The sequence below is a fragment of the Pteronotus mesoamericanus genome, unplaced genomic scaffold (genome assembly GCF_021234165.1).
Source record: "Pteronotus mesoamericanus isolate MK-2021 breed Mesoamerican mustached bat unplaced genomic scaffold, CSHL_Meso_final scaffold_1186, whole genome shotgun sequence".
NCBI lineage: Eukaryota > Metazoa > Chordata > Mammalia > Chiroptera > Mormoopidae > Pteronotus > Pteronotus mesoamericanus.
Window position 1 is genome coordinate 8818955 of NW_026555302.1, and position 17339 is coordinate 8836293.

Sequence of the window (17339 nt, forward strand, 5' to 3'; positions counted from 1 at the left end):
GAGGAAACCAACGCCAAGTCTGTATCTTCCCCAGTTTCCTCGCAGGGCGACCCCAGACCCCGAGATGCCGAGGGAGGGGCACCTCCAACGTCCGCCGCAGTGCGGGCAGGGGGGCGCTTCCTGCGGCTGGCACTGGCCCAGCCCAAAGGCTGCAGTCCCCCCGGAGAGCAAAGGCCTCCCTGCTGTTCTCCTGATGGCGGTGACCCTGGGGCAGGACCCGGGTTAGTCCTCACTCCTGGGACAAAAGGGGCGTGGGACAGCCAGGTAGTTAAGTATCTGGGAGGATCCTGCCTCACTCTGCCTCACTCCTTCCCACTCTACCCTCTCTTCCCCACCCCCCACACACCCCCCTCACACCCAGTCAACACAGGACGCATTCACTTGTGTAAACACGAATCAGCCAGCCTCCCACACAGCAGTATCCACCACCTCAGGACACACGCGTGTCACCCAGAGACCAGCTTAAAAAATCCAGGCAACCCAGTCTTTTTTCATCTTATCCCTCTCACTTCCCCCTAATAAAAGTCTTTTGAAAAAATATATTAAACCAGTTAAATTTTTTACTCATATGTTCATGTGGCTGGAGCAGATTGACAAGGAAAACAATCACAAAATAAATATTTTTGTTTCTGTTTTTAAAAAAGAACACTTCCCTATACATCATGTCTCTCCAACTTGACAGAGCTGCTTCCTTGGACAGATCAGGGCTGTTGGAAAGGGATGATCCAGCTGGACCATGAGGCTGGGCCCCGTGGAACAAGCCAGGGCCCCGAACCCTGAAACCAAGGCTGCCGAGGAAGCCCGGGGGCGGGGTGGAGGGAGGGCAGGGGGCGGAGGGTGCACAAGACCACCGGCCGCCCAGCGTGTCCCCAGTGGGCATCACTTTCCTGTTTCCTAAGCAGAAGCCGGCTTGACGAGCGGTCAGTGTCCGGAGGGCTCCGAGGAGGCAGAGTACAAAAAGGAGGAACCGACGTGGGGAATCTTGAAACACCACCATTTTAAGAAATCTGGTTAAAAAGAATACAAAAGTGGCTCCACCGAGGGGAGGCGTACCCAGCCCTCCCATCTTGTCCCCTCTGCTTCCTTGAATGATACGAATCACTTTTAAGGATGTTTGTTTCGTGGGTTGGCTGGTTCTTTTTCATAATCTCTCCCTTGGCTCCTCTCCTTCAACTGCGTTCATTTTAGAAAGCACCGGCTTTACAGACGCGAGGCTGCTAGGCTGCAGCCTCCCCGAGGGAGTATGTGTGCGTGTGCACCTGTGTGCACGTGCCCGGCCTGTGTGTGCATGTGCGTGGGGGCTGTTTCTCACTCCCCCGCCTGCTTCAGTCCAAGCCCTGAGGTCCCATCTGCTGGGTGCAGAAAAACTCAAGGGAGCACCTCATTGGCACCATGGTGAGGGCCTGCAGGCGTGGACTCCTCCCCACCCAGCACTGGAGTGGTCCCCCCATTAGCTACACAGTTTTCCTGTCTCATACTCCACGGGGTTTGGCAGCTTGGAATTGAAAGCCCGCAGGGAGGACTGGATCCTGCCCACCTCGTTGTTGGCCAGCTTGAGCCGGTGCCGGAGCAAGCAAGAGAAAAGGTCCAGCCGGACTTTGCCAGGTGGAGAAAGTTGGTTTACCCGGTCCCGCAGCTCTATGAGCTGCAAGAGGGCTGAGTCCTGGGAGCCTTGAGTGTACGGGTAGTCCAGCTGGAGGATTAGGTCCCGGATAGCATCTGGGTCAAAGGGCAGGCTGTACCCGAAGACCTGCAGCGTGTTGATTTTCATGTAGCCCAAGTTCTTGGAGGGATCAGTCATCTCCAGGGGCTCGTAGTAGATTGTCTCGTTGGAGCTGTCATCCAGGGACTTGATTCGGCTCCGTAGGTAAACATGGACTGTCTCAAAGAAGCTCTTCCACCTGTTTCCCAAGGTGATCGTCCAGTTTTGGCACTGGCCCGCTGCATCCACGTTAGTCCTTTCCCAGTTCGGGAAGCGGCCCTCGTTCACAGGCATGAACCAGCTCTCAGAGTGGCTGCCCCCAAAGGGGTTCACGTAGATGGCCATGACGGGCTCCAGGGTGCTGTTCTTGGTGAGGCAGATCTGCAGGGACAAGGCCAGCATCACGTGCACCAGCCCGGGCTTGTACTTGTTGCTCTTCAGGGTGAGCAGCATGCGCTTCCTCCAGGAAGGGTCGAACCAGCTGCCCAGGCGCATGTCATTGCTGATGAAGATGGAGTGCACCTCGATGCGGCTGTCCCACTTCTGCAGCAGGTACTTCAGCTCCAGGTCCTGCAGGTCTGTCTCCAGCCCCAGAAAGTTTTCTAGGGACTCAGCCACCTCCGGCCGGCACAACCCTTGTGCCAGCACGTAGCCCGGGTTGCAGCCCCCACAGCGTGTGCTGTTGTCCCGAGCACAGTGGGCACAGGCAGGCCCTTCACCCAAGGCACATGGGATAGGGCCCTGGCAGGAAGATTGGTCATAGGGGCAGCTGCAGCTGTGGCTCTGTTCCAGGAAGGTGCCAGGGAAGGTGCTCTCTCCACAGTAGAGGAAGGACTGGATTCGGTTCCACCAGTAGGACAAGGACCTTTGGGAAAGGAGATAACAAGGAAACAAGCGTCATAGGAAGCCCCACATTGCCGTCTTCCCTGAGGTTAGTGGGACATGGACTAACAGGCAGGGAAGGTGATGGGGAAGATAAAACCTCAAGTTTTCTAAAAGACAGACACCCTAGTGTACCACGTGGGAAAGTCTGGCTGGGGCCTGGGGCTCCGTGTCTGCTGGATCTGTCCCAGGAATCCTGGACATCAGCTTGTGCTGGAAGCAGCCAGGCTCGTCCCTCCCAGGTACCACCTCAATCCTTCATTCAAAAGCCTACAGAGGCTCTCTACCATCTTCTGTATTGAACCTGGTTTGCAGGCTTCTAAACAAGGTCTTCCAGCAACGAGACTTTCTCCAGATGTCCCAGCATCACGCTGACCTCTTTTCCACTTCATGGTCACAGACCTTTCTACTCCCTCTGCTTCTCTCACCCTTCTACCAAGAATAGGAGGAATTTTCTAGGGCCAGCTTTCTCGAAAGATTTCAGCTCTAGGATAGTACTGCCTTGAAACGCTCTTCCATGGCTTCGCTCTCAGAACCACCAGTCACTCCCTGTCTCATCACCCTGTTTCTGTGAACCCACAGCAGTGGTCAGGGTCGGAGATGGTTGTGCTTCTCTATTGCTGACTTGTTCGTGGGTGGCTTCTTTGTAAATGCAGGGGCAGGGGTACTCTATCCTTCACCAACATATGCTCAGAAACTGGAATCATTCCTGGTACATGGTAAACAGTTCATAATTATTTATTGAGAAAGAAAGGAGCTGGTCTCGCAAACCCTTGCCTGCCTGTCTTCGCCATTACTCTTCCTTCTCACCTGTGCCCCAGTTAGCGTTGCGCCTCTGGGTTGTTGCTGGGGTAGGCCCTTCTCCCAAAGGGCTTTGCCTCACGTCCAGCAACCCACCTCCACCTCCTCCCGCACAATCTGGGCCTGATCTCCTCCCCCAGGGTGGCTTTTCTCTCTGACCTGTGCTTCTACTGGACCATGTTTTTTAATGTATGTTCCACAAACATGGATTTAAGTGACTGCCACGTAGTTGTAAGTTTTCCATTTTTATGTTTCTATGTGTGTATTCAATCTTTCCCAATAACTAACATCTCCCACAGCTTACTTAAAAGCATGTGTGATGTGGATTTAATAAAAACTTGAACAAACGAGTGAACGAGCAGATGAGTGAGCAAGTGCCTAAGCTGTTCCCAAGGACACAGGACCTCAGCTCTCTTTCGTCTTGTGACTCAGAGCTGTCACTTGTTTGAAACGATCCAACGTGTGTATTTCTCATCCCATGCTATCAGTGCATGAGCTTTGCCTCCACCCCCTCCTTTCCTAGAAGACTTACCAAAGTAGAAATAAGTGGGAATTAGAGGATTATTAGAATAACATTTGAATCTACTATTATTTATATATAAGTACAATGAGCCTCTCTCTCTTTTTCACACACTTATTTTAGATACATCTCATAATTGAGCATGACACACAAGTAGGTCAAGATAACAGGAGATTTGAAAAGGCCATGTGCATGGGCCACTACACCAATGTTGGCCTTAGCAGCTGGGGGAGGCGCTGAGCTCTGGCTCTGACCTCTGGGTTGCTCACCTCTCCTTGGGCAGGCGGAAGCGAGGCTGCCGATGGCAGCGTTTGCAGAGGTTGAAGAGCCGGCGGACGACCCGATGGGTCTTCTTGAAGAGCACTTTCAGGCTGGCTCCCATCTGCTGGTAGCGGTGCTGGAGGCTGCTGTCCGTGGCCCAGAACTGGGAGATGGCTGTGGAGTTCAGGAACCTGTCGTCGGGCAGCCTTTTCAGCAGGGCCTGGAATTCCTCTGCAGGCAAGGACACAGGGCTGAGCTGAGGGGCAGCCATGCACACGCTCTGGGATGTGCGCCCGGGTGCCCCCACCCCAGGCCCATCCGAGTCACACACGCAGGAGGTGGCTCCACATCCACTCTTGCAGGCCCTTTATTTATTTGTTTTTCAGTAGCTTATTGAGAAATAATTAACAAACCATAAAATGTGGCTTCAGGATTCTTGTCCATCCTTCCTGTCCTGAATTTCAAAACAGATCTGTCACCACCCAAGGGGCCAATGACCCTGGGACACATCTCTTTACCCCTTTCTACTTCCTTGTAAGTCACTCCCAGCACTGCGTCAGGCCAGTCTTCTTCAGGAACACCACCCATCCTTGTAGGAAATGAGGCGCTCGTGAGGATGAGAGTTCACAGGAGTGGCCAGTGTAGACACAGAGAAGATAGAGCACGCAGCTTAGAAGTCTTCCTATAAACCTTTCAGCCTCTGAGACCAGCCTCCCCTCTCCTCATCCATTTTTTGTTTTTTTGTTTGTTTTTTTTTTTTAGCTCTAGGACATGCTTCCTTTCTTTGAGCTTCCACTCTTAGCCAACACCCATTCGTTCTAGTAGCTAATCCAGGAGCAACGTGACTTTGGGTTCTCAGCTCCTACTGCAAGCCCGAGGTCTTCTCAGAGCCTCCTGGGCATGACGTGTTTTCTGAATCCATGCTCAGATCTCTGTCCACAGCCCTACTTTCATGGGACCTGCAGCCACCAGCCTCCTGGTGGAGGTACAGAGAGCCCTCATTTACTCACTAGCGGTAACTCATGGCAGGGAAAGCCCAAAGTCATTCCCCGCATGCCTAAGAGTTAAGGAACAGGTGTACCCAGTAGCCCACAGCAGCTGGGGCTGCAGCACTGGAATGTGGTATCCTAAGCTGCCCAGTGCCTTGTCTGGAACTTGGAATGACCATACCTGGGGCTTCAGCTCATCCTGATTTCCCAAGCATCTTGTTCTCCCCCACCCACGGAAGGGTGGAGAGTCACCTAGTAGTGAAACTTACAACTAGCGCATGCAGAGCTCTGTCTCTGAAACATTTAAGCATAACAACGAGCGTAGAGAATAATGGTGAGCTCCCGTGTGCCCACCACCTAGCGTGTGTCATTTTGCCACATGGGGTTCAGATTTTCTTTTTTAAGGAATTAAGACAAAGCAAATGTATTTGGAGACCCCAAATTTCCTCATCATCTCCATCTAGATGTAAGCACTCTTTTGGATGTTTTTTTAATCAGTATCATATTTTCATGTATTCTACAAGTGTACTTGTCTATAAAAATATTAAGTATTGACTAGAATGTTCTTTAACATCATATAAATAGTGTTAAATATGTGTTATATTAAATAAATTATTATATTATGGCACTATATATACATATTATATATAAATGTTTACAATATATCTTTTCATCTTACTTTGTTTTATCCAACATTATGTTTATGAGATATATCCATATAATTATCCTTCTTTACTATTGAGATATATGACTATATCATGCAGAGTTCTTTTTACATTAACTTTACCTAAATTATCCCATTCAAGCCTTCTATCCAACTATCATTATCACTTTCCCTCTTTAACGGATGAGGAAACCGAGGCATTGAGAAGCTGCATGCTCCATCTAAGGTCGCAGAGCTCATCAGTGACAGGGTGTCTTAGCCTGGTTGGGCTGCTATAACAAAATCCCACAGATGAGGTCACTTACGAACAACAGATACCTATTTCTCACAGTTCTAGATGCTGGAAGTCCAAGGTCAGGGTCCCAGGAAGGTCAGGTGCTAGTGAAAGCCCTCTTCAGGGCTGCAGATGGGGGCCTCCTCCCTGTGTCCTCACAAGTTGGAAAGGGTTAGAAACCTCTCTGGGCCTCTTTCCTAAGGCACTAATCCCAGTCATGAGGGCTCTGGCCTCATGACCTAACCACTCCCCAAAGCCCCACCTCCTGATACCCTGGGCATTAGATTTCCAACATAAGAATTTTGGAGGATACAAACATTCAGACTGTAACACAGAGCAAGGATGCAAACCAGGTCCTTGGAATCTAGGTTCTCAAGGTTATGTGGATATTAGTTATTTCAACCACAAGCAACACGTAGCATGTCTGGGTCTCCTAGAACTTTTCTCTGCATTTCATTCATTCAGCAAATAGGGATTCAGCCACTGTTCCAGGCACTGTGGAATCTGTAGCTTACAAGACAGGCAGGGCCTCCATTGTCTTCCACCTAGCTTATTAAGTCCTTCAAACACATCTCTTTGGTAGGTATTATGTCCGTTTGCCTATAGAACAAAAGGAAATGACTTGCCACCCTGAGTGGCAATAGAACCTGCTTGAGGCCACAGAGGTGGCTGAGCCAGGATCCAAGCTGAGCTCCCATGATCTCCCCGGCCCCTCACCGCCATGGGAGGAAATCCGGGGCCAGCTCACCTGACTCCTCAAACTGCCGGTTGTGCGTGGCCCAGGAGTCCTGGATCTGCAGCAGGCTGTCCTCCATGGCCTGGATGTCGGCGTCAGGACAGTTGCACTCGGGGAAGGTGGGGCTGCAGTTGCACCAACAGTCATTCTCCCTGCAGACGAGCTCGCCCTCTGAGCTGCATGTGATGTAGCTGAGTGCCGCGGCCACGAAGCGCTCACGCAGGTACTCAGGCAGCAGCACCTGCAGGCCTAGGGAAAGGACGTGTTGGGGAATTGCTGGGCAGAACCCGCGGGGACTCACCCAAGGCTGCAGGAGCCCCAGCTGGGCTTCTGCTGCCTTGTGCCCCCTGGGCCAGAGAATGGTCGCCCTGGGGCCTGATCCTGCTGAGCTGCTTGGGAGGAGGGGTCGCCACCGCCCTGGTGACAGATGGGGGAGGATCTGAAAATGCAAATGAGGAACATCAAAGCCCAAGGCTTAGTTGAACCCCTTATATCAGCCAAATTGAGAGCGTGCATATCATAGGAACGGGCTTATTGGCTACACATCAGCATTTCTAGGATGGAAACAGGAAGATGTTTCAGATAAAAGAGGAGCTTACAGCTCTCATGGGGGAGGAATCAAGTCTTGATGGGCTTTTTGCTTTGTCTCTGATAACCATCCTGTTTCTAGCTTCACTGAGATTAGCAGCAGGCATCCTAGGATGTTACTGAAGGCTGATCCCCCCGGGCCTCCCCCGCCCAGCCCTGATGACAGAGGGGGCTGCCTGGTTAGGAGGCGGGCACAGCTATTGGGGGTCATAGAGGCCAGGCACTCCACCAAGTACATTCCTTATACAGTCACAAGTAACAGTTGTGGTCATATTGAGCCTCTTATTGGTGAGGAAATCCAAGCCAATGACCATAGCAACCTGCCCGGGTCATGGTACCAGTAAAGTCGGCTTGGTGTCAGACCCTGCCCTTGTCCGATCATGTCACACTGCATAACTGGACTGGCTGCCCCATCTCAGTATGATTTAACTCTTGAGGAGATTCAAAAGTAGGATAGTGGTAGACACCCCAAGATCAGTCAGGCCTGGATAGAGGCACATGGCTCTCAGCTCTCTTCTAATTAGCTTCCCTGTCTTGGATGTAATCCACAAAAGCTTCAGTTTTCCCACCCGTGTGTAGTGGACATGAGTTCACCAGGAGCAGAATACCCTCTCCTACTTGGCTTCAAGCCACACAAGGTGGCTGTTGGAAGCATATCAAGGGATGAATGAGGGACAGGCATGCCTTTGGACACAGCCGGAGCATGTTCAAGGTCAGACCTGCGGGAGGCTTCCCCAGTAGGGACACTGTGAGGGCCTGTGTCAGGAGAGTGAGGGACGTGGGCACTTCTGGATATGATGCATTCCCTTTTTCTCAAATGTCTTTCAGCTCTTTATTTTCACACCCTTGACCTTGTCCTTGGCAGGAAATCAGAGAGCCCAAGGTGTGTACCCCAGTCTCAGCAGACCTCAAAATATGTTAGAATTGAGCAGCAGTGGATGTGTGCTGTCCTTGTCTGAGGTCTCCCTCCGATTCTGAGCTGCCCCAGACCTTTCTCCCTTGATGTCAAGCCTGCAGTGGCGTTGACCGCTCCTCCCCATGCTCCCTGGCCACAGGCCTGCTTTCAACACTCACCTCTCTGCAAGTCCGTTCCTCCCTCCTCCCTCATCGCCTCCCTCCTCCACACCATAACATTTCCCATTGCGATAAAATAAATGCCTGGAGCAACGTCTGCATGAGTGATGGGCTATAAAATTAAATGGCATAAACTATTCCAAATGAACCGCCAGACATTCTGAACTTCACTCATCACTAATTTCCAGACACAAACCCAGCCCGTCTAGGGACACAGGAGAAGATGGGAGCTGACTGCATTCGGTGCCTCTCAGTAATGGAGTCCTTTACTCCTCTTGATTATCTGTTCCTTGATTCCTAAAGCATCCGGCTCAGGTTGCCTGGAATTTGTAATCGTAGATCCTGGGTGAGGGCTATTGATTTTATAATACAGAGACAATAATATCTTAAGCAGAGTCCAATTCAGTTAGGCCTTAAGAAAAATGGAGTTTTCCCCTGGCCAAACAGCTCCGTCAGAACCCGTTGGCAAGCCCCAGGGACAGACAGCAGGGCCCTTCCTCCCAGCCTCCTGCCCTAGCGTAGTTCCCCTTTCCTTTGGCCTGCCTTTCTGTTTTCCTGTTTGTGTTCTGTCTTCAACTGAGAGTCCCATTCCTCCCACACTCCTCCTGGCTTTGCTCTCCCATGGAAAATGGCAGACTAATAACAGAAAGCAGGGACCACATCCAGAGTAACCAGTGGTCCCTAGTTTGCATAGTTGAGCCAGAGATGTTCATTCTGCAAAGGCCAGCTGTTCCCAGTGTGTTCTTAGGGTAAAGCAGAGAGTTCTTCGGGAACAGAGACCACTGAATCAGGTCAAGGCATGTAAGGCTGGATGTGTTCTTTCAGCAGGAGAACGAGAGTGCTCTTGGATTTGGGTGTCAGCAATGGGGTTCAGGTGTGGGGCAAATCATGTCTGAAGTTTTCTCAAAAGAATGATGGAAAGTGGTTAAATACAAGTCCCAGAAGTCCTGGTAGTTCTTGTCCTAAAAAGGGTGGGGCAGATGGGTGGGGGGCAGGACTCCTCTCTGTCTCAGTGACAGTGCCGTTGTGCCTCCCCTGTGCACAGAGGGTGAAACCCCTCCCCGCGCAGCTTACCGAGCAGCTGCACCTTGTTCTCCGGACTCTGCACCAGGACTGAACTGACCGAGTCCAGGTTGTCGTAGTTGCTGCAGCCCAGAGGGCCGGTCCTGGTCTCCGTGACCTGGAGAAGGAAGGGCAGAGGGTGGGTTTAGATAACAAGATGAGACTCTCCCTTTGTCCTTCTGTGCCCCAGTCATCCAGTCTTGGGCTCTGCGACCTGTCTTGGACCAGCCAAAGGAATGGCATGTGTCCCCGCACCCCTAGAGCACAAAGCCACTTTCCTTCCTCGTCCTAAGACTGTGACCGTCAGTGGTGCGTGGCTACAAGTGGGAGCCTTTCAGCAGCAGCCAAAAATAAATTGGTGTCCGGGAGGAGAAAATTCAGCGTAGGCAGAGGAAGCTGGACCTTCCAGTGGCATCCCCCTCCCCCGCCCCCCTGGAGGGAGACAGGAGACCAGATGTGGACGCTGCCGGCCTGCTGTGAGCTCAGCTGCAGCCTCCTACAGTGGCGCTCACCGGCTTCAGGGACCCCGAAGATGAAAAGCCCTGGAGAAAAGTGAGTTATGAGTATTATTATTAGTATTAAACATTTAAGTCCCACCTCAGCACTGAGAAGTCCTTGGAGAAAATCAGCCATGGGCTTACTGCATATTTTACCAAGTATATTAAATATACATAAAGTCTTATAGCCATGTAATATTCCAAAACACCATAGAGTCATTTTAAAATATTATAAAGTTGGCCTATCAGGTTTTCTCTGATGTTTAAAGTATAAGATGAAAAATGGGGAGCTTTAAAGGCCCTGAAATAATTATGTAATAAGAATGATGGGGACCTGAGGCCCTTTCTTCTCTGGGTCTCCGAAGGCTTCGCCGACAATCAATCAACCAATCAACGAGTATTTATTGAGCAGCCACTGTTTCAATTCCCTGCAATTCATCAAACATTCATGGTGTGTCTTTCCCCGAGTTCTTCAAGGAAGTCTGCCCTGATCCCTCTCAGCCCCACTTCTGGCTCGCGGCACCTCTGCTCTGCAGCAGGCATGCGGGCTGCCGGTTTCCACCCTTTGCTGCGAGCATTTCATTAGCGTCTGCGTCCCCCACACACCAAAGGCTTCATAAAGTAAGCTCATATTAATCTTGCTTACCACGTTGTCAACAGCAATTAACACAGTGCCTGGCACAGAGCAGGTACTCAATAAACTGGAGGGTGTATGAGTAATAGGTTTCAGGCTTCGGGCGGAGGGGAGGTAGGCACAAAGATACATACCATACCCTGCGGGGGATTACAGCCTGCAGGGGAGGGAGGGACATGTACAGCTGGCGGGGCACGTCCAAGGGGCGAAGAAGCAGCGTGTCACAATGAGTCCTGGGGACAGCGCCGCACAAAGAGAAAACTAGGGAAGAAGTAGCAGAGAAGACGCCACCCGAGCTGGTCTTTAAAGATGAGTAGGAAGTGGACAGGAGAGAAGGGAGGAGACAGTACTCTGAGAAGGAGAAGGGGCAGCATGATCTAAAACACATGGTTTCAAAAGTGTGTAGTATGTGTGTCTAGCGCTCTGCTAGTTACCATGGTGAATACCAAAGTGTAAGTGACACGCTTAAAGGGGGTTTAGTATTCTTAGGCTTAAATGTGTGTGTGTGTGTGTACGGACATTGGAACAGAGTATCAAATGAGAAGTGGCATGACAAGGACTTAAAATACAGTGGGGAGAGAGACGGGAGAGATACCTGGAGCTTAAAGTAGTCAGAGGAGGCTTCATGGAGGAGGTGAGCCAGAAATCGGTCTTGACGATTGAGTAGAGGTTGGATGGACTGGGGAGGGAACTGAGAGGTAAAGAGGCAACTGCAGAGGCCACAGGGCAAGAGCAGACGCGGTCCGCGAGAAGCCACGTGGCCCAGTCCGAGGGAGGAATGGGGCGTGACCCTGACCGGCCCACCGCAGCCTCTCTCCAGTTCCCTAAGTCCGCCCTCCCCGATCACCCACACACACACACACACGCTCTGAGCAACCCTCTGAGATGAGCCTCACTCCTGTCACCCTCCAAAGGAGGGACCCCAGGTTGGAGACTGTTGAGTGGCCGAGACAGGGCTTCCACCCTTGAGGCCCCAGCGTCCAGTTCGGTGCCCCCTTGTCTCTGGCAGGGGCGCGTCAGCAGACCGCAGGAAACATGGGGAGGGGAACCCCCTAGGGGACAGCGCCCTTAAAGGCAGATACCTTACACAGCATATCTTAGTGAGCTACGTTCTCCTCAGAATGTGAACCGGGGGGCAACACCAATTGTACAGCCTGAGATGATAGTGTCCTTATGTTACAAGGGAGGAAACCAAGTCCCCTTGGTTAGATGACTTAGTCAGGGTCACGCAGCTACTCACCGGCCGGGCTAGGGGTCATCCCACTGGTTCATTTATTCACTCATTTTTTTCATTTAATAAATACTCAAGGTGCAGTCGGAACGCACAGTGTGTAAGCCCGAATCACCGCCGTAAGGAGTGTGTAGACGAAGGGGAACATGTCTCCATGATCCCCGAGTTCTGGCTGTTAGACGTGGCCTGTCTTCCCTGACCGGTGGGCGCGGGGGCCGAGTATGTCTCTGTACTGAGGGAGGGAGTGATCGGCGAGTTGTCAGGTGAAGTGGGAAGGCTGAGCATTGCCTCTACTGAGTGAAAGCTTCTTTATCTATGTGGTATGCGAATCCCTGTAAGAAGAAACGGGGCCGAGGGCTAGCCCACTATTCTGGAAAAGTCGGCCTCTTTTGGAACGGATTGGGCCGACGTCAGGGTGGGATGATGGGCATGGTATTGGGGAGACCCGCCTGTCCCCGGCCCCAGGTAAGCTGGCTGCCGTGCCGTCACAGAGATCTGCATTGGATTTTCCACCCGCCCCCCACGACTGCGGAGTCGCCCACTCACCAGCATCCAGGCAGGGAGGGAGCTACGCCCCTCATATAGGAAGAGGACAATCCCAAGGAGGAAAACCAAGAGCGGCCACCCTCCTCTCCTCGGTCCCACCACGGCCCCTTCCTCCCTGCCGCCAATCCATCTGCCTCCCCACCATCCTCTTAGCATTCTGGGCCTGCCTCTGGTGCTCTTTTCTGACCTTTACTTTGCTATTTCCAAAGGTCAGCTCCACAAGAGGACAATCAGTTAGGTGAGCCATGGAAAGAGTGTGAGTAGCTGGGCTTTATTAATCGTGGCAGGAGGGTAGGAGTGAGGAAGGGACAAGGACCGTGATTTCCCGCTCATTTCCTGAGAGGGAAGGATCCAGGCCAGGCCTCCACGAGGGCGGAAGGCCCACTCGGGTCCCCCTGGATCCCAGGGCCATCGCCCTGCCACTGCTATTCTGCCCTGAGCCACCTCCGTCCTTCCAGACAAGTGAGGAGGAGGAGGGGGAGGAGGAGGAGGAGGAGGAGGAAGCCGCAGAGGGTGCTCTTGCAGATAGTGCCTGGATGTGGACTTGATAAGCTGGACGGCCTATGGTCCCCTCCCCCAAGGGGTGGGCGTCCCAGAGCCTCTCTCTGCGGGCTGGTCCAGAGAACGGCATGCCTTTCTCCGGCGAAGAGGCAGCAGCTCCGGCAGATTATAAAGAGGGCCCGCCAAGGTGGCGGATCGCGCGGTTCACTCAGGCGCACGCGTGCGAAGAGTGTCCCAGATAAGCTTTCAGAAAGGGAAAATAATTGTGTGCTAATTGGTCTGTTGACAGAGACCAGCCTGCCGTCAGAACGCCCTGATGGATCTCCGGTTCATTAGCACTGCAATTCCCCGTAAATACCAGATCCTGCGGACCCTTGTTCCACAGCGGCCCGCTCTCCTCCCCCTGCCCTTCACTTCCGGCTGCCCTTGTCCTACCTGGTGGGGCACGGGTGGAGCTCAGAGCGCGTCAAATAGCTTCTAATTGTGAGCAACAGGGCCGCCCGGGAGAGCAGAGCTGACGCTGTGTGTGCTTAAAAGATCTGCAAATTGAATCCCAGGCTGCAGCCACGAGCAAGCTGGACAAGCCAGCCTCAGGATGCTTTGTGGGAACTGCTCCCTTTTGCCATCTCGGGATCCACCTGGACTTCTGTGTGGGCCCTTTTCAGTCAGTGTGGGAGCACCCCAAGCCCTCCCCGCCGAGTCCTTTATCAGCCTTGGATCAAACGGGGAGCTGCTACTGAGTGGCAGGCCCTTCCCCCGCTCCGTGGCTCTGACCTCATCCCAGGAACTGAGGGCAGCGTGGATAGGTAGTCAGCCCTTTACAGTGTGCGAGGTGTTTTCCTGTGAACGCTCTCATGTGCTGTCACCCCAGCCAAGAGTCAGGGGTATCAGTCAACAATATTTATCAGCAGGTAGGACATGGTGTGCCAAGGCAGGGTTCTGGGGGCCTCCCGGGGTGCCATAGCCCTTTGGTTACTATCGAGGGGACATCTGGGGGCTCTAGGTGAGGGACGAGGTGGTTGGAGGGGCCCCCAGCGGGTGTGGTGAAGACCTTTACCAGCTGGTGCAGGGATATTTTAATATTTTAGTAACTCTAGCCATATCAGCTGAATGTAAGCCCTGGGTGTAGCTAAGTCAAGGAGGTCAGTGACGCCTCAAGGTCAGGGAAATAGGAAGCATCTGGGCTGAAACCTAAGCCCAAATCTTCTCCCTGGAGCGAGTTTGTTTCTCACTGAACCACGCAGCCCGCTTTCGCCCATCAAGCATCTCATTGCGTGTCTCACCCCACGTCAGACACTGCAAAGGGACCCAGGACCCTGGGCATGCCAGAGTCCCCCCTGCCCGAAGCCGCCCTGCTGTAATGGGCGTGTGAACAGCTGCAGTGTGACGTGACGGGTCCAATACTAGGGGTGTGTGCCGATCGCAGCGCACCTTGCTGCAGAGGCAGCGGCGGTGGGCTGGCAGAGGAATGCGCTGGGCAGTCAACAGCGGGTGGTACAAAGGAAGTGAGGGTGAGAGCGCACCTGCAGCGACAGGCAGGTAGGCGGGCGGATGTTTCCTTTGCAAGGCTGAGCAGGCAGGTGGACCCTCGCCCCCAGCCGTGCCAGCCAGAGGAAGGGCTGTGCCTGGAGCCAGCTGAGCTACTGCTAACGCGTGCTCCCCCCAGGGAAGTAGGTGGTGTGCACACAGCAGCGACAAGCCCGCCAGGGTGTGCTCTAGCCTCTTGCCCCCTACTCTGGGAACCCGTGCGATGCTACATGTGTTAGAGCAGAGGTGGTCTCTGGTGGAGCACCTTTATGTTGGGACAGATGGGCAGGTCTGCTCTGGAAGGCGAGCAGAGCCATGGGGTGGGACACCAACACCTCCCCTGTCCCTTAGCTTAGCTGTGGCCTTGGACAGGCCATGCAGGTCTCTAGATCTCACTGGGTTATGTGGAGGTGAGGGCTTGGAGGAGTGAAGGTGGGAGAAAAGACTACGGGACCCCTGTTTTCTCCTGGTTCTCTGGACTACAGTCCATGGGGAGAGCTCGCCGTGCCCCTCAACAGGGAAACTCTGGGTCCGGCGGCCGGATGGAGGCTGAATCTCACATTTCGTGTGTGAATGGGAATATTCCAAAAAGACTCTTCCAAGGGTGGTGGCCTTCCCTTGGGGACAGGGGCCATGGCAGTAGTTCTGGAAAAGCGGATGCGCGGGCACCGTGGTAGGTGTGGTTGGGTGCCTGCCTGCCTCTCATGACACAACCCACAGATTTTACAGAAGAGGCGAGTCCAGTCAGCCGTGGTGGCGACTATGCGGCCCCTCCTCTTTGTAGTTGACTAGGGTGGGCTCTGAAACACATTAGTGCTCCAGGGAATTTAGAACTATGGTACCAAGAGAAAAAAGATTGAAGGGTGATTGTAGACATTTGCAAAAATCAGAATATAATGATCAAGCACGAGGAACTGAGGATACAACAGTGAGCAAGAAAGTGGTCCCCACCCTGATAATGCTGGCTGAGAGAGAACACAGAACAGGATGTTCAGTCAGGGCGAGGCAAAGCTACATGTCAGCTGAAGCCATAGGTACACAGAAAAGTCTATGGTTCCCCTTCACTCATTGAAGATTTCAGTGTTGCGCCTGCTTACCACCATCTTTCTTAGCACCACCAGGTCTGTACCACTGCTGTCGACTTCAGCATCCATGTTGATGATCCATTAATCCGCTGGCCTCTCTGTTCCCTGGCCTCCTCACCTCACCTCCCGTCCTGTCTTCCAGCCCCATCTTTGCCGCCCGCAGCCATGGCCATGGCGCAGAACCCGATTTTTTTCATAGCTGCACTCCCTCTATAATCTCGATCCCACGCATCACACGCTTGTGCCTCCTCCAGTCTCTTCCCTCCGACAGGTCGTCACGCCTACCTAATGTCAATAATAATTCAAACATACATTTAGAATGACCCTACTTAGACTGCCATTGTTTTGACCTGACCCACTTTTCACTTCCTGCCACCCCACAATGCTCTCAAATTCCTTGGTCCCTCATTGTAATTCCTCTTTTCTATATACTCTCAGTTCCCTTGCATGTTTTTTTCCTTTCATCTCGAACACACGCACACCCCCCTCCTGGTTAAATCTGCAACTCTCCATCTATTCCATGATGCCTGGCTGAACATGAGTTGCTGAGTGCAGCTGATACAGCTCACAACTCTGCGGACTCCTGTCATGTTATCATTATGACCATGAGCCTCCGACGGGCCCTCAGTGCTGCCCAACCACCCACTGCGTTTATCTCATCACATGAGATACCCAACTCCCACTCCCTGGAAGGACCATTTCATGCGTTCTTTTCTCAACAGTTCCCCTTCCTTTTGGCCAAGAACTTTGCTTCTTGTTTCATGGAGCAAATGCAATGAATCAGAAGCGAACACCCATATCCCCTCACCATCTACTGTCCCACTGCGTTTGTCCTTGTGCGCTTCGTTCTGCCTGCTGTTACAAGGATGGAGGGGCCGTGCTCCTGTGAGACCTGTCCCCCCGTCCACGCACAGAATACCAGCGTCTCTCATCTGCTCAGTTGCTCCTACATTATCTTCTGCCTCTCTTGCATCAGCACTTTCTCCCCCTCTACTGAATTTCAATCACCATGCCAATATTCTGGACCATCTCTTATCTGAAACACAAAAACACTCCCTCCCTTGGCCCCACATCACTCTCCAGCTATTGCCCATTTTTCTTTATAGCAAAAATCCTAACGCATCGCCTCTATTACTCTGATTCCATACCCATTGCCTTCTCTCTTGAACCTTCTCCTCTCAGCCCTTTGTACCTTCCTGCCGCTGACACTGGCCTTCTCTGGGTTCCTAGTTACCTCCATGTGGCCAAATTGAAGGTCAGTCCTCAATGTGACTGCTCAAGGACATTTAGCCTAGTTGCCTGCTCCTTCTTCTGTGACAGACTTCCTTCACGTGGCTTAGGGACCTGAGTCTGGTGCTCTTCATGCCTTTCCGCTTTGTCTCAGCTTCCTCTGTCAGATCTGCCTCCTCGCCCCCTTTCCAAACATCGATGTGCTTCACACACACCTCAGCCCTAGGGCCGCCTTCCCAGCTACAGTCACTCCTCACGTGATCTCATCACATCCTTTTCCCTGTTTTGAATACCAGCTATGCACACATATATATTTGTATGCCAAATTTATATCTCCAGTCATGACCTTTTGAAATCCTGGTGTTCCTATCCAACTGCCTATTAGATATCTCTACTTGGACGTCTAATAGAAATGTCAAATTCAATATGTCAGAAACCAAACTTTTGATTTACTCCTTTCATATCTGCGTGTCCCCCAGTGTCATCCTTCTTTGCAAATGGAATCTCTGTTCATCCAGTTGCTCAGGCCAAAAAT

The 17339-nt window shown here is 52.4% G+C and overlaps 1 protein-coding gene across 1 annotated transcript in view; it reads right to left on the bottom strand.

The window, feature by feature from the left end:
• Positions 1-573: 573 nt before the first annotated feature.
• BRINP2 (BMP/retinoic acid inducible neural specific 2) overlaps positions 574-17339 on the bottom strand; it is a 90966-nt gene continuing 74200 nt past the window's right edge. Inside the window, exons 5-8 of the mRNA XM_054587552.1 lie at positions 9566-9671; positions 6842-7078; positions 4175-4397; positions 574-2567 (exon numbers count right to left, since the gene is read on the bottom strand). Of these exons, the coding sequence (XP_054443527.1) occupies positions 1451-2567; positions 4175-4397; positions 6842-7078; positions 9566-9671 (1683 nt within the window). The 3' untranslated portion in view covers positions 574-1450. The remainder of the gene's footprint in view (positions 2568-4174; positions 4398-6841; positions 7079-9565; positions 9672-17339) is intronic.